The sequence below is a fragment of the Eurosta solidaginis genome, chromosome 1 (assembly GCF_040869045.1).
Source record: "Eurosta solidaginis isolate ZX-2024a chromosome 1, ASM4086904v1, whole genome shotgun sequence".
Taxonomy (NCBI): domain Eukaryota; kingdom Metazoa; phylum Arthropoda; class Insecta; order Diptera; family Tephritidae; genus Eurosta; species Eurosta solidaginis.
The window spans coordinates 387,370,559-387,388,624 of NC_090319.1; the positions used below are offsets into that span (position 1 = coordinate 387,370,559).

At 38.0% G+C, this 18,066-nt stretch overlaps 1 protein-coding gene across 1 annotated transcript; it reads left to right on the forward strand.

Annotated features, from left to right (window-relative positions):
- The first annotated feature begins 581 nt into the window (after positions 1-581).
- LOC137245508 (adenosine deaminase 2-like) lies at positions 582-16,022 on the forward strand. Its single transcript, XM_067776301.1, has 7 exons — positions 582-640; positions 2,476-2,586; positions 4,006-4,503; positions 9,894-10,063; positions 10,136-10,317; positions 10,371-10,507; positions 14,301-16,022. Exons 2-7 carry the CDS (start codon positions 2,514-2,516, stop codon positions 14,762-14,764), a joined length of 1,524 nt encoding a protein of 507 aa, XP_067632402.1. The 5' UTR covers positions 582-640; positions 2,476-2,513; the 3' UTR covers positions 14,765-16,022.
- Positions 16,023-18,066: the final 2,044 nt, after the last annotated feature.

Genomic DNA, 18,066 nt, shown 5'->3' on the forward strand with positions numbered 1-18,066 from the left:
ATCGAAATAACTAATAACAAGGATTATGCTATGAATGAAGAACCTATAACTAGGACTATACATCTAGCAAATCGATTCAGTAGTGTTATTAATTTTAATAACAGCTTATGTAAGTTTAAGCTTGAATTATTTTCTATTTTTAACTAGTCTCAGCATGTCTCAATTGGGTAAATAAAATGCACGCACAAAGAAATGACAAGTAATTCAGATTGATATTATTGACAGGTTGACTTAGCACAATTTTTTTTTAACAGCTGACGACTTAGCACATTTACACATCATTGTCCACAGCACGTAAAAATGAAAAATTTAAATATTTTTTTGTGATCGCTGTATTTTGAATTCAGTTTTAAAACTGCGTTAAAATACAATTTTTCAAAAAAAGTGACTTAGCACATTTTCACATTAAGCTAACGATATGTATAATTATATCATGAGTTTGTAAAAAATTGAAAATTGCTAGCCCTATTTCCTAGTGGGTTTGTATGTGGCAGACTTGCGTGAGTGTAAAAAAAAGTTAGTAAAAGCAATACCTGGCTAATGGCTAACATTAGTAAATTTAGAAATCAAATACAAAAAGTCATTCATTGGTACCGGTTGTGTTACGCGTAAATTTAAAATTATCGAAAGAAATATTTTGGTAATGAATTGGTGTTAGATTTATACTTGGTAGAAGTTAATGGATTTTTAATTGGTGTTAACACAACAGGACGTAACTTGATAAATATTTGGCATATTTCTCATATATTCTTAGTGCTTACGTAGTGAGAAAAGAGTAAATCTAACAATACTTCGTTATCTTAAAAATATCGTTAATCAGCTCGGAAAAGAAAGCCCCAAAAGTAGTGTCTGATTTAAGATTTTTTGGAGTAATTTTAAATAAATATCATAAAATGTGATTTTGTCTAGACTTGCGAGAAATCAAAAATATTTTTAAAGGATTCCTGCATTTTTGTATATCCAATTTTCAGTTATAAGCAATAATATATGTACATACGTTTATACAAGAGATGCTTAAAACTTCTTTAAACAATAAATATTCTTTTTGTGAAAAATATGAACATGTGCTGATTACGCAATTTTTCGATACTACTATAAAAAAAAAATAAATCAAAACACATATCGCACGTTTTATTGGAAATGGAACTGGTCCAAAATTAAAAATGTTTGGAAAAACGCGAACGAAGTTTTATTTTTTCATACCGTTTTATTATAAAAACGAGATTCAAAGACAGATATGGCGGTCAGTTTTCTCATTTTAAGTATTCCATATATGCCATCATAATCTCACCAGCCGGCTACTTTGTAGTTTTACGTCTCTGATGTAAACATAATTATGTGTAAATTCTCTGATATGACATACTTATGTTTTCGTTTTCCTGCGTATCACCTCACGATTTAAAGAGTCGATTTGACATCATAGTCACGTCACACACATTCCATCATATTTGTATTTATTGTATTGTATTTATTTAATCACATTAGTGTATTAAGATAATGAAATCTTTTAAGAGTACAACAAGCAGGTATTACAATTGAATTATAAATTTGTATATGAAGCAAAATATGCCTAAACCTTAATTTAAGTTACATAAATTAACAGATCAAAAAATCCAAAAAAAAAAAACGATTATAAGAAGTATAGAGAAGTAGTTTGAAATTATTTTAAAAAGCCAATTAAAGTTTCAAGATTAGAAAAGTAGCTGTAAAGAATACGTCTATAGTTGTTTTGGTCTAGAGCAGGCATCGGCATTTAGTGACACAATTGTGCATACCCAATTCACACGTATTCTTATTCTCTTTAGTTTAGTAGTCGTAGCGTCGCTCGCAATGTTGACGAATGTTATTAGCAAGCAACAAGCAAAGATCGTTTGTTAATTTTTTCAATGCACACAAGAGAAGAATTTTTAATGTTGACCAACCCTTTTGCGCAACTACAATGTATTTAATTGTATAAACCTTTTGCTTCCGATTGTGCGCATTAAAAATATAATAACAAACGATTGTGTCTTGTTGCTTGCTAATAAGCGAATTAACTAAGCAAACCGATGCATCAAGTGATGTGCGCGATTATCGCGCTCTCACTAACACATCTGCATTTCCAATTTGCCGATGCCTGGTATAGAGAGTTTCTCACAGAAGCAGGGATTGAATTCCAGAGACGCGTGGTATTGACAAAAAACAGCCTAGTCGAAGGTGCATAATTAAAAAATGATGTTGCTATAATCGGCTACACTGCTCATATTTTTACAGAAATGAAATATTTTGTTCAATGAATTAAGCAAAATGATTGCTTATATCATTAAGGGTTGCCTTTTTTAATTTGGTTTAAATTACGTTTAAGTTAAGCTCAGGTTAAACTTGTCATTTGGGTCGTTTGCATAAAATTTTAATGTTCATCTAAGATTAAAGTGTAACTGTAGTTTAAACTCGTACTGGAAAACTAGGCATAATTGAGTTGTATCTACCATTTAGAATGCTTATCACAAGACTTTTCATTTTAACATTGGACGATGAGAGCATTGTATGTAATATTTGTTGCTATTCTTCTACAATTACTACCTCATGCAGACACGGTTTTCTTATGTAAGTGTTACATGGAGGTAAGAGTAAAATGTACATAAGAAACTTAGGATGGTCCTTAAAAATCAAGTGACATTTTTTTTAAATCTCTACCCTTTCAAACGGCATCAACACGATCAAAGAAAGAACAAACGTATTTTGGTTTCGATTGGATACGGTTAAGGCGTGTCGCACAGGGGCTAAAGATCTGACTACCTAATGAAGACACACCTTAACCGACTTTAGTTGGGAAACAAATTTGCAACCTCGATTACCGAATTTAGGCGTTAGTCTAAAAAACTAAAAGTTTTTGAGTCCACATAGCAAAATCTGAACTTTGAGCACTGTGCGTCAATCGCGACTAAAATGTATACGTTGAATTTGTTTAATTTTTTATAGTGGTAAAACCGATTGAAAGGGTTGGACTGGAAACTAGTCTTAATCAAATTTTTTAAAGACCACTCTAATATTGCTACCTGTTTATTAGACCGTTTAATAATACTTTTCGTTCCCATTTAAAGCTTTCACTTTCGTCAGGAGATACAGGTATTTGAGAAATGGTTTAGGTGTTGGGTTCTGTCAAAAAGAAGCCTCAGAATCTGAGAACATTTTCCAATTAGTATGTTAGAGATAAAAAAATATTCGTGAACCAGTGATTTTGTCATTGTTTGTTTGTTTAAAAATAGCAATACGAAAGTTGCGAAGAAATTGCCATGAGTGGCTGCGACAATCCGTTAAAATCACGGATACTAATAATCTTAATCACTGATGCTGTATTTTATTGCCGATTAGGCAAAAACTAAATAATTGTATATCATATATGTATGTATTTTTCTACACCGAATTGTGGCTTTCCTATATTTAAAACGTTCCCTCACTCCCTTCCATATATCTCTCACCATCTCCCCCTTCCTCTAGTTCTCATTTTACCCTAGGCTCCGTCCCTCTTCTGCCCTATCTCCTACGTTGAGGTAGAGATCGTTATCAACCGGAAGCACGTATTTTTTGTAAGGACCCTGCAAAAATCGCGAGTACTCCATGCATGCATGTATGGAGTACTCGCTATGGACCAAGCGAGTGCTCCAAAATTAACCACAATTCATACAAAAAATATGGTCCAATTAACATTGCGATGTCCTAGGACCGGACCATATACTCCAGCTCCGCATTACATCAGAGTAATCCATGGAGTACCCACAGTCCAATAAACATCGTGTAGTGATTACAATCGTTAAAAACGAGCAATGATCGGCTTACAATATGTTCGTGTAGAAACATGAGTTGGTCCATTGCTGCATTACAGTGGAGTATAATGGTAAGTACTCCAGTGGACCACATGATCCAACGATTTTTGCAGGGGGAGATCATGTTTTTCATCAAACGGTCTAATGTACGACAATGTATGTAATATGCTCTATAATCTATAATTATTAACCTTCCCAGCATATGAAGATGCACGCAAAACAATTGTACAAGCTGAGGATCGTCTCCTTACCGGCAGTCGGATATATCTCAATGATAAAGAGGATAAGGTCAACAAAATGTTTATGCGGTACAAGCTTGATGAATTGGGGGCTGGTTTCTTTGATGCAGATGTGAATGCAGCTGGCTTGCATTTCTTCAAAGGGAAAAAACTTGTCGAAAAAAGTAAAATACTCAAATTTCTCAAACGCTTGCCTAAAGGTGCTAATTTGCATTTGCATCCTACGGCCAGTGTTTCATCAGAATGGGTGGTGCGCAATATATCCTATACGCCGGGTTTGTTGCGCTGCACAGATAAGAATGGTGTTAGCATATTAAGCTTCCGAAGGACGCCAAGCAAACACGGTTGTATTACCAAATATGTACTTGTGAAAGATGAACGTCGTCGATCGCTTAGTCCAGCTGGGTATGACCGCGGTTTTGAGAAGCTTATCAATTTATACACGCCAGTACCGGAATGTGAGTATGTATTAGGCTAGTAGAAATTGTATGTATGTAGGTACTTATGTGTATATATGGGCTGTACAGCAGTTCTTCATCTGAAGTGTGTTTGGTCACAGTTCGGGCCGTATAGTATAGGGGACAGGGCGATGACTCTCAGCAGCTTCTTTTTGCATTCTGTTAATTTTAGGATGTTTGCCCATCAACTTGTTTAGCGAAGATATTTCCCCCAGTAAGTTAGTTGGTAGTCAAATCATACGCCTAAAAACTGACTACCTTCATTATTTGAAGAGAATATTTCTACATAGTACTTCTTTGTGCCGAGCTGTAATGAGTGCAGCAAAGTTATCTGCGTATCCGACTAAGATTTAAGCATTTGGCATTTTAAAATTGAAAATTTTCTGCACCAGAGATCTGCTTTGAGTAATAATAAAATTAGTGCACTTAGTCATGAGCCAAAAAATTGTGTCTAATGCAGAGCCGGCCAAAAGTTGCACATTGTGCAATTTGAGTTCATATTTTCAGACAGACACTAACGATGTGCGATCACGATCGTTTGTTTTCGCTGCTCACTCACTAAAATCAAGAGTGAATGCAAAAGGAAAAGTCCATGCTACTTTTTGTGCACATAATAAAAACAATATGCTGCAATGTTAAAGTGACTTTTAATACGTTTTAGTTAGTATTATTAAGTTCCTTTGAACATACATATTAATATTGACAATTTCATATAAGTAACTTTTTATACGTTCTACTTAGTTTTATTAATTTTTGTACATTTTTTTTATTGAATAACTTTATGTTTTGAAAATATATATTTCTATCTTTACATTTACTTTGTTTTATAGTTCTTTCTTGATGAAAAGGTGATTTTTAAGTAAATTTTGCATTGAAGAAACACCATACCTTCTTTTATAAAAAAGTTTTATCTGGCTAGCTCGACATCCGCGTTCTTAGTTATATGAATAATAGTAAGTATTGTTAGGATTAGCTTGAAATCAAATAACCAGAGTCCTTTTTAATTTCGATCTTCACAGTCTACATTTTCTTTTAGCACACTGTGGAAAGTTGTCACTCAAGTTTTACACACACTTATGCAATTGTTTTAGTATTTGTGTGACCGGCTCTGGTCTAATGTGTACTTATTCAAGTACAGAGAAATACTATGAGTGATTAGCACATAAAATAGAAAATACATACGAGTGCCCCGTAACACATATGTCTCATACATACATATACATATGACATTGTTGAGTATAAACTGATGTCATAGTCGCTTTAACTCAGTAGCACCTTGATTTCGTGTGTAATACACTGTATACTTCGTTTATCATCGGCTTTACTTTGGGGCTGTATTAAGTTTAGTTTCGTGTACATCGTTGTGTTGCTAGCGCCAGAAGACTGATATGACTTTATTCATTTTATTGCACTGTGAGTCTTACTTATTCCAATTAGTGCTTTCGTGTAACACAGCTGACTTTCTTGCTCAATAAGACAATTGAGTACTGAACTGCTTCGTGACTTAAGCTGCAGACATTGGTTCGGTAACATTCGGTAACCGTATCGGTAACCTTATAACAGCTGATTCGACCAACCTTATGAGAATCAATGCAATCGATTATTGCTGCCGCTAAGGTCGTAACCGTATCGTAGCCAACCAATTGGTTTTTCGTTTACCGTCGTAACGATAAACAGCTGATTACGTTAGGGATACGACTACAGCGATACGACATACGGCACCAATGACTCCCGCTTTATAAGCGGCTATTCATTTTACGAAGCATGACTATGTAAATGTGTGTTAGTGGATATAAGTGCTTGATTTTCTTTGTTTGCATACGCACTAATATTCATTTTTTGGTTAGTCCACTAATAACCTGAAAAGATGAATAATTTCAGCTCACTGATCTGCACACTTTGCGCTATTAAAAGAAGTACTTAAGTTTATGGTTGCACGAAGGTCAACTCAACAGGAATTTGTGTTACCTTGGTGTACTATTTCAAGGTCTAACGCCCTGCATCCTGGATGATAATCTTCCTGTTCTTTCCAAAGCGACCGCCGTACGTGGATTTGGAAAACTCTTAAGAAGTGTTCCGGCTACGATTGTAGGTACTAATGGGTACTGCGTTATAACCCAAGCAACCTGTTCACATCTTCAAGAAGCTCTTCCTCCTATTTCTGCTTCCAGCTGTTCATAATAGCACCTTTCAACTAATTCTTCTCTCTTTCGTACGACTCTGCGTGGAAAATGGCTTCTCCCAAACGTCAGGCTCATGTATATACTTGCCTTAACCCTAAAAAGTTTCGTCTAATTGTTTGCTATATTTTCTATGTACTAGTAAACTGACTGTTTGGGCTGGTTATATGATAGCATTGGCTAGGATTAGTTCATAGTTTTAACACTCCCATCAATTAATGAGGCGCGATCGCGGATCGGTTATGTGTCTTTGGAGGCAATCAAAAACAAAAAAATAGCTATATTTGTGATCGCTGCAAGTAAGGTCTTCAAGCATTTTCGACTTTTAAATGGCCACAAAGACCTCAGTTCCTGTCTTGGTTTGTGGTAGGCGTTTCCCAGTCAAAGTTTCTTCTTCGGCGTGATTATTAATACTAAGTGTCCAGTAAGTATATTCTAGAGGTAGCTAGCAGCAAGGTTTTTTGCTGCGGCTTCTTCAAGAAAAACAAACTGGCAAATTCTAATAAAAAAAAAGAACTAAAACAAGTAAGTAAGGTTAAGTTCGGGTGTAATCGAACATTACATACTCAGCTGAGAGCTTTGGAGACAAAATAAGGGAAAATCACCATGTAGGAAAATGAACCTAGGGTAACCCTGGAATGTGTTTGTATGACATGGGTATCAAATGGAAGGTATTAAAGAGTATTTTAAAAGGGAGTGGGCCATAGTTCTATAGGTGAACGCCACTTCGGGATATCGCCATAAAGGTGGACCAGGGGTGACTCTAGAATGTGTTTCTACGATATGGGAATCAAATAAAAGGTGCTAATGAGTATTTTAAAAGGGAGTGGGCCATAGTTCTATAGGTGGACGCCTTTCGAGATATCGCCATAAAGGTGGACCAGGGATGACTCTAGAATGTGTTTTTACGATACGGGAATCAAATGAAAGGTGTTAATGAGTATTTTAAAAGGGAGTGGGCCTTAGTTCTATAGGTGGATGCCATTTCGGGATATCGCCATAAACGTGGACCAGAGATGACTCTGGAATGTGTTTTTACGATATTGGTATCAAATGAAAGGTATTAATAAGTTTTTTAAAAGGGTGTGGGCCTTAATTTTATAGGTGGATGCCTTTTCGAGATATCTCCATAAAGGTGGACCAGGGGTGACTCTAGAATTTGTTTGTACGATATGTGTTTCAAATGAAAGGTGTTAATAAGTATTTTAAAAGGGAGTGGGCCTTAGCTCTATAGGTGGACGCCTTTTCGAGATATCGCCATAAAGGTGGACCAGGGGTGACTCTAGAATGTGTTTTTACGATATGGGAATCAAATGAAAGGTGTTAATGTGTATTTTAAAAGGGAGTGGGCCTTAGTTCTATAGGTGGACGCCTTTTCGAGATATCGCAATAAAGGTGGACCAGGTGTGACTCTAGAATTTGTTTGTATGACATGGGTATCAAATGAAAGGTGTTAATGGGTATTATTAAAGGGAGTGTGCCTTGGTTCTATAGGTGGATGCCTTTTCTAGATATCGCCATAAAGGTGGAACCGGGGTGACTCTAGAATGTGTTTGTACGATATGGGTATCAAATTAAAGGTATTAATGGGGGTTTTAAAAGGGAGTGGCCCTTAGCTGTATATGTGAAGGCGTTTTCGAGATATCGACCAAAACGTGGACCAGGTTGGCCCAGAACCACGAACACGATTCCAAGGGCGTTTGATTTCGCCCTGCAGAACTTTTTCATTTTCTTCTACTTAATATGGTAGCTGTCACACCCATTTTACAAAGTTTTTTCTAAAGTTATATTTTGCGTCAATAAACCAATCCAATTACCGTGTTTCATCTCTTTTTTTCATATTTGGTATAGAATTATGGCATTTTTTTTCATTTTTCGTAATTTTCGATATCGAAAAAGTGGGCGTGGTCATAGTCGGATTTCGGCCATTTTTTATACCAAGATAAAGTGAGTTCAGATAAGTACGTGAATTAAGTTTAGTAAAGACATATCGACTTTTGCTCAAGTTATCGTGTTAACGGCCGAGCGGAAGGACAGACGGAAGAATGTGTATAAAAACTGAGCGTGGCTTTAACCGATTTCGCCTATTTTCACAGAAAACAGTTAACGTCATAAAATCTATGCACCTTCTAAATTTCACAAGGTTTGGTAAATGTATGTTCGACTTATTGCATTAAAAGTATCCTAGACGAATTAAATGAAAAAGGGCGGAGCCACGTCCATTTTGAAATTTTCTTCTATTTTTGTATTTTGTTGGACCATATCATTACTGGAGTTGAATGTTTACATAATTTACTTATATACTGTAAAGATATTCAACTTTTTGTTAAAATTTTACTTTAAAAAAAAATTTTTTTTAAAAGTGGGCGTGTTCGCAATCCGATTTTGCTAATTTTTACTTAGCACACATATAGTAATAGGAGTAACGTTCCTGCAAATTTCATCATGATATCTTCAACGACTGCCAAATTACAGCTTGCAAAACTTTTAAATTACCTTCTTTTAAAAGTGGGCGGTGCCACGCCTATTGTCCCAAATTTAACTAATTTTCTATTTTGTGTCATAAGGTCAACCCACCTACCAAGTTTCATCGCTTTAACCGTCTTTGGTAATGAATTATCGCACTTTTTCGGTTTTTCGAAATTTTCGATATCGAAAAAGTGGGCGTGGTTATTGTCCGATTTCCTTCGTTTTAAATAGCGATCTGAGATGAGTGCTCAGACACCTACATACCAAACTTTATCAAGATACCTCAAAATTTACTCAAGTTATCGTGTTTACGGGCGGACGGACGGGCGGACGGACGGACATGGCTAAATGAATTTCTTTTTTCGCCCAGATCATTTTGATATATGGAAGTCTATATCTATCTCGATTAGTTTATGCCGTTACGGATTACCGTTATGCGAACAAAGTTAATATACTCTGTGAGCTCTACTCAGCTGAGTATAAAAAAGAAATGAATGAATGAAAGTAAAATAATATAAAATAACAACATAAAAAAAATTAAAAATAAGAATGGGAAGGATAAAAATAAAATATATACAAAATTATAAAAAAGGAACTGACCCATCAAAATTTCTGGAACAACAAATTTTTAAACCTTGGACTTCAACCTTAAAAATTAACGCTAAAAGCCTTTTAACAACTAGTAATTGCATTCAAAAAATGTATGTATGATGTGTAATTACATATTCCACCAATCTACAGATGATTATCCTACAATCAAGACCGTTTGGACAAAATTCCAAAATATGTTTAGAACAATGAGCGATGTTTTACGCTATCTGCCAGTTTTTCGTGCCTATAGTTGGCGAATGTTAGAGGAGATGTACGAGGATAAATTGATGTATGCAGAACTTCGCATGGAATTCAAAGAGGTGAGGTAATGGAGCTTGTAAAATTATATTTGTGGTCACGAAATTTACTTATACAATCCAACTCACTTTTAGCTATATGACTACAGTGGCAGAACATTTCCACCAGAAAGCTCACTAAAGGAGCTGCTCAGCATTGTGAATGATTTTCGTCGCCAAAATCCAAAATTTATGGGTATCAAAGTGATATTCACTACAAGGCGCGATGTTGAAAGCAACAAAGTTATAGAAAATTTTTCTCACTTCAAAAAGTTGCAGTAAGACTTTGAAATGTGCTTTGAAAACCTGTGCTTCATTATGGTCTCTTTAGTTTAGCATATCCTGATTTCATTATTGGTTTCGATTTGGTGGGCCAAGAGGATTTGGGTCAACCGTTATATAATTTCATTTCAGAATTTGTGAATCTACCAAAGACGGCGAAATACTTTTTTCACGCAGGCGAAACGAGTAGGGATCAATTTTATTTAATTTAGCTTTAACATATTTGGGGTAATCATAATTTCGTTTTATTTATGCCGTTAACTTTTACGACTGATGAATTTTACATACTTAACACTATGCTATCTTCATAAAGAATCAAGAATTTACAAGTGTAACTAGCTCAGCTGTATGCGGTTCTTTGTGTTACACGGGCAGCTCGCATCTTACTTACTTACTTAATTGGCGTTTAACCGTCTAAACGGTTATGGCCGTCCAACAAGGCGCGCCAGTCGCTCCTTCGCTCCACCAACCGGCGCCAATTGGTCACCAAGGGAGTTTAAATCGTTTTCCACCTGGTCCTTCCAGCGGAGTGGGGGCCGCCCTCTACCTCTGCTTCCATAGGCGGGAACCGATAGAAACATTTTCTTGGCCGGAGCATCATCTTTCATTCGCATAACATGACCTGGCCAGCGCAGCCGCTGCATTTAATTCGCTGGACTATGTTGATGTCTGCGTATAGCTCGTACAGCTCATCATTAAATCTTCTTGGGTACTCGCCATCGCCAACGCGTAGAGGTCCATAAATCTTTCGAAAAACTTTTCTCTCCAACACTCCCAAAGCCGCTTTATCTGCTGTTGTCAGGGTCCATGCTTCTGCCCCATATATCAGGACGGGTACGATAAGTGACTTGTAGAGTATGATTTTCGTTCGCCGAGAGAGGACTATACTTTTCAATTGTCTACCTATTACAAAGTAGCATTTATAGGCAAGATTGATTCTTCGCTGGATTTCAGTGCTGATTTTGTTGCTAGTGTTGATGCTAGTTCCCAAATAAACGAAGTCTTTTACTATTTCGAAATTATGGCTGCCAACAGTAGCGTGGTTGCAAAGGCGCGTATGCGCTGACTATTTGCTCGATGACAGCAGGTAAGTTCTGCAGCTAGTATAATTTTCCTCCAGCATCAAATTAAAGAAATCGCACGTTAGGGGGTCACCCTGTCTGAAACCTCGTTTAGTTTCGAACGACTCGGAGAGGTCCTTCCCAATTCTGACTGAGCTGATGGTGTTGCTCAACGTCATTTTGCACAGCCGTATAAGTTTTGCGGGGAAACCAAATTCAGACATAGCGGCATATAGGCAGCTCCTTTTCGTGCTGTTGAAGGGGGCTTTAAAGTCGACGAAGAGGTGATGTGTGTCGATTCTCTTTTCACGGGTTTTTTCCAAGATTTGCCGCATTGTGAAAATCTGGTCGATGGTAGATTTACGAGGTCTGAAGGCGCACTGATAAGGTCCAATCAGCCGGTTCACGGTGGGCTTCAATCTTTCGCACAATACACTTAAAAGGACCTTATATGCGGTATTAAGAAGGCTGATTCCACGATAGTTGGTGCATTTTGCAGTATCCCCCTTCTTGTGGACGGGACAAAGAACACTTAGATTCCAATCGTCGGGCATGCACTCGTCCGCCCATATTTTGCTAAGAAGCTGCTGCATGCGCCTTACCAACTCCTCGCCGCCGTACTGTAATAGATCCGCAGGCAATCCATCAGCGCCCACGGCCATGTTGTTTTTCAATCTGGTTATTGCTATTCTAACTTCGTCATAATCGGGCGGGGGGACATATATTCCATCATCATCGATTGCGGGATCGGGTTCTTCATCTCTACGCGGTGAATTGCTGCCTCCATTTAGAAAAGCAGAGAAGTGTTCCTTCCATAATCTAAGCACTCTCTGGACATCAGTTACAAAGTCGCCGTTTTCGTTCCTACAGGAGTTTGCCCCGGTCTTAAAACCTTCCGTCTTTCGCCGTATTTTTTGGGCGTTATTCCTGGTGGCTAGCAGCTCAAGCTCCTCGCACTCACTTTCTGCTTCTGCTTTTTTCTTCCTGAAAAGCCGTCTCGCTTCCCTTTTCAACTCACGATAGCGTTCACACACTCCTTTTGTCGCTCTCGCTTTTAACGTAGCCCTGTAGGCAGCGTCTTTTATTTCGGTTGCAACGCGGCATTCTTCATCGTACCAGTTGGTTTTCGTGGCCGCCGGTAACCAATTATTTCCTCGGCGGCAGTACGAAGTGCTTTGGAGATATGCTCCCCCTGCTCCTGTATTCCTTCAGGATGAGTTGAGCTCTCAGAGAGCAGTTGTGAGAGTCGAGTTGTGAAATCATTGGCAGTCTGTTGTGATTGAAGCTTTTCGACGTTTAGCTTTCCTTGTGTTTTTTGTTCCTTTGTTTTAGCCGCGTTGAGGCGGGTGCGTATTTTGGCTGCAACGAGATAATGGTCCAAGTCGATGTTAGGTCCTCGGATCGTGCGGACATCTAAAACACTGGAGGCATGCCGTCCGTCTATCACAACGTGATCGATCTGGTTGCGAGTATTTCGATTAGGAGACAGCCATGTAGCTTGATGTATCTTTTTATGCATGAACCTCGTGCTGGATATGACCATGTTTCGAGCACCGGCAAAGTCAATCAGACTCAGTCCTTTAGGAGAAGTTTCATTGTGTAGGCTGAACTTTCCGACTGTAGGGCCAAAAACACCTTCTTTGCCCACCCTAGCGTTAAAGTCGCCAAGCACGACTTTTTTATCATGACGGGGGCAGCGCTCGTATGTGCGTTCTAATTGTTCATAAAAAGTGTCTTTCACCTCATCGTCTTTCTCCTCTGTCGGCGCATGGGCGCAGATGAATGATATATTAAACAATTTTGCTTTTATTCGGATAGCCGCGAGACGCTCGTCCACAGGCGTGAACGCCAGCACTTGGTGACAAAGTCTCTCCCCCACCACGAATTCGACGCCGAAACTGCGCTTATTCGTATGACCACTCCAATAGATGTCACAATTTTTCATCTTCTTTCTTCCTTGCTTCGTCCAACGCATTTCTTGGATGGCGGTGATGTCAGATTTTGCTTTGACGAGGACATCAACCAGCCGGGCATCTGCACCAATCCCACTCAGGGAGCGGACGTTCCAGGTGCATGCCCTCAATTCAATGTTCTTCAAACGTTTGCCATGGTCGTCATCAATAGGGAGTGTATTTATCCGAGGCTTGTTGTTATATTTCATTGGAGTATGGTTTTACGTGGCGCGCCCCAAGCCCAGCGCACAACCTGCTCAGCGGGGGTGAAAATATTACTTGCACGTTTATATAGCGAGCCGCTTGCTCCAAGACAGACGCCCGCTTGCAGCCGCACCTAGAGGTGTACAGACGCTGCCGAGGAAATCTCCCCCGGCTAGGCCTTAAACCGATTATGTCAGAGTGGCCTAGCCAGGTTGTAGCCTTCTCACATTAGCTCACCGTTAAACGGATGTTTGGCGGCTACCCAGAGGATACTTGGCCGCAAGCGACCGGCAGTAGTGAGCTACTTGAACCGCATGCAAAAGAATCGCTCTGGTCATTCCCAGGTGAATGGCGGTCAGAAGCTTTCCCCACTTTCGTGGACTTCTACACACGGCTCCACCCTCCAATAATTTTGCGCAGACACGTAAAACAAATAGACACCTTTATGCCCGAGTTTAAAGTTAATGTAACTCTGCCACTTCGGCCGCTTAAGCTGAGATGAGCAGGAAAATTTTATATTATCTATCAAAGTGGCAAGGTTAAACTCTAGTCCACTTTAACTGTAGTTTAAATGTTCGCATTGAAAAACCGGGCATAAGAGAAGTAAGAAAGTTTCAATGATCATAAAATATGAAAATTCAATTTATGTAAAAAAGGCTACTAAAGGAAAGATCCCAGGTCTTAACCTTGTCACCAAATTGATGATTACCCCAAATAAGTCTCTATATTTTATTTAAATTTAAACACACATCTTTCGCGTAGACTGGTATGGCGCATCTACCGATTTCAATCTCCTGGACGCTCTACTACTCAACACTACACGCATTGGTCATGGCTATGCCTTAATGAAACACCCAATAATATTGAATGCAGTAAAGGCACGTGACATTGCCATTGAAGTGAGTCCCATTTCGAATCAAGTGCTGCATTTGGTTAATGATTTGCGCAATCATCCGGGCAGTTTCTTTATGTCACAAAATCTACCGATGGTTATTTGTAATGATGATCCTGGTTTATGGGGCAGCAAAGGTTTAAGCTATGATTTCTATTATGCTATTATGAGTTTTGCACCAAATCATGCGGGTTTGAAAACGCTTAAAAAGCTGGTTTGGAATTCAATTCGCTACTCAACATTGAATAAACAGGAAATGCGTTTCGCTTTCCAAAGTTTAGAGAAAACATGGAATCAATTTATAAATGATGTGCTACAAGGGAAAGTGTTTTAATGTTATATTAAGTTGTGAAATGCATTATGTAAATTTGTTTAAAAAAATATTTTTATTTTCACACTACTCACTTTCCATTCCAACTTTGAACCATCCCGGAACTAGTTAAGTAGCTCATACTTCCCAGTCCTCTCTCAAAAAAGTGTCTGAGGTGAGTCTTATGCAGCCGAGAAGTTTTCAACCCACAATATTCTGTCCTATCTGCAACAAAGACGAAGTATCTGAGGTCAGAAAACCGCTGCCTCATATCACGAAGCTTGATCCACGATTTTAAGGTCAGGTTTCCCTTGAAAATTGACAAGGGGATATAGTATGTAAGGATGGCGTCGTGGCACTGTACATAAACAAGTCCAAAATAGATTGCGGTGTTGGGGCTTCTCCGAAGAGTTAAAAATCGCTCTCCAAACTCACTTGGTACTTCCAAGTACAGGTACTATGAATAAAGATGGCGTGCTATTTTTGCTGGAGAATGTTACAAGTGGTCGTGAAATATGCATATACCGATACAGCCAAGCAGGGATCATGGTATCGGATATACCACGTGTGTCCTCTTAGCCCAATGATAGCCGTAAGACGGCGCTATGAGAAGCAGAAAAACACTTGGTCATAGTAATGTTGACGTCAATGAAAAACCGGACGAACCACCAAGAGATGGTCGTTTAGTAAATACTAAAACAGTTTTGTGCTGCCCGATTTGTGGATGGTATGAAAATGCTCAACTCGAAAGAGCACATAAGCTATACCTGCTGACAGTAAAATCACATAGGCTTTTAAAATAGCTCAATCCTCTTGGAATATCACAAGCTTCTTCTATATTCTTTCTAAGGATCGCATACACTCTAACACACTTTGAAAATGTTGTGCTATGCAAGGTTATGGCCTTATACGCTGCGTGGCTGTTAATATAACAGGTCACGATTACTATTTTCCTATGAAAAACACTACAGTGATCTGGCAACTTGTAGGATATGTTTCACCCTACCCCTTCCCCTTCTTTGGAAACATCGGTGTATTTTTGAGAAGCTGCATGAATTAATTGTGGCTAGGAAGTAACTGTAATAGTCGTGAGGTCAGAGTTAAATATCCATACCTTGACCTCCAGTACTATTTTATTAACTAGATTTTATTGGAACGGTCCAATTACTGTGTTAAACTAAGCCCAAACTAACGGCAGCACACGAAATGGGTAACAGGATCTGACTTCCATAAGGTAAGTTATAAATATTTGTCACTTTAACGAAAAAATTTATAAATATGAATGTAACAAAAGAACATAAATAGATAAATATACGTATATATATCGGCAATTAATTTATTATAGCTCCCAATTTTCGCTAGTTATCGCGAAACAGGAATAGCTGATGTCTTTTTTCAATTGCCAATGGGTTGCTGTAGGTAAAGGCTAGATGCACCGTTTCCTTGTCATACATACAAAAATTCCAAAATGTATGTAAATGATTTATGTTAAATATATTTATATTTTGTATATGTTGTTTAAATGTGAAAATGACTTATGTCAAAAATGTTAATATTTGACAAATTTATTAGTGTTTTTGTATTGTTTCTTGCAGTCCTGATGATGACCTTAGATTAAGGTCGAAATATCGATTAAATTAAATAATTAAACACAAAAATCAAGTGTTTTATTTATAACAAGTAAGGAAGGTTAAGTTCGGGTGTAACCGAACATTACATACTCAGTTGAGAGCTATGGTGACAACATAAGGGAAAATAACCATGTAGGAAAATGAACCGAGGGAAACCCTGGAATGTGTTTGTATGACATGTGTATCAAATGAAAAGCATTAAAGAGTATTTTATGAGGGAGTGGGCCATAGTTCTATAGGTGGACGCCATTTAGGGATATAGCCATAAAGGTGGATCATGGTTGACTCTAGAATGCGTTTGTACGATATGGGTATCAAATGAAAGGTGTTAATGAGCATTTTAAAAGGGAGTAATCCTTAGTTCCATAGGTGGACGCCGTTTCGAGATATCGCCATAAAGGTGGACCAGGGGTGACCCTAGAATTTGTTTGCACAATATGGGCATCAAACGAAAGGTGTTAATGAGTATTTTAAAAGGGAGTGGGCCTTAGTTCTATAGGTGGACGCCGTTTCGAGGTATCGCAATAAAGGTGGACCAGGGGTGACCCTAGAATTCGTTTGTGCAATATGGGTATCAAACGAAAGGAGTTAATGAGTATTTTAAGAGGGAGTGGGCCTTAGTTCTATAGGTGGACGCATTTTCGAGGTATCGCAATAAAGGTGGACCAGGGGTGACTCTAGACTTTGTTTGTACGATATGGGTATCAAATGAAAGGTGTTAATGAGTATTTTTAAAAGGGAGTGGGCCTTCGTTCTATAGGCGTTCGCCTTTTCGAAATATCGCCATAAAGGTGGACCAGGGGTGACTCTAGAATGAGTTTGTACGATATGGGTATCAAATCAAAGGTATTAATGAGAGTTTTAAAAGGGAGTGGTGGTAGTTGTGTATGTGAAGGCGTTTTCCAGATATCGACCAAAATGTGGACCAGGGTGACCCAGAACATCATCTGTTGGATACCGCTAATTTATTTATATATGTAATACCTGCCAAGATTTTAAGGGTTTTTTATTTCGCCCTGCAGAACTTTTTCATTTTCTTCTACTTAATATGGTAGGTGTCACAATCATTTTATAAAGTTTTTTCTAAAGTTATATTTCGCGTCAATAAAACAATCCAATTACCTTACCATATTTCATCCCTTTTTTCGTATTTGGTATAGAATTATGGCATTTTTTTCATTTTTTGTAATTTTCGATATGGAAAAAATGGGCGTGGTCATAGTCGGATTTCGTTCATTTTTCATACCAAGATAAAGTGAGTTCAGATAAGTACGTGAATTGAGTTTAGTAAAGATATATCGATTTTTGCTCAAGTTATCGTGTTAACGGCCATGCGGAAGGACAGACGGACGACTGTGTATAAAAACTGGGCGTGGCATCAACCGATTTCGCCCATTTTCACAGAAAACAATTAGCGCCATAAAATCTATGCCCCTACCAAATTTCAAAAGGATTGGTTAATTTTTGTTCGACTTATGGCGTTAAAAGTATCCTAGACAAATTAAATGAAAAAGGGCGGAGCCACGCCCATTTTTAAATTTTCTTTTATTTTTGTATTTTGTTGCACCATATCATTACTGGAGTTGAATCTTGACATAATTTACTTATATACTGTAAAGATATTAAATTTTTTGTTAAAATTTTACTTTAAAAAAAAAATTTTTTTTAAAAGTGGGCGTGGTCCTTCTCCGATTT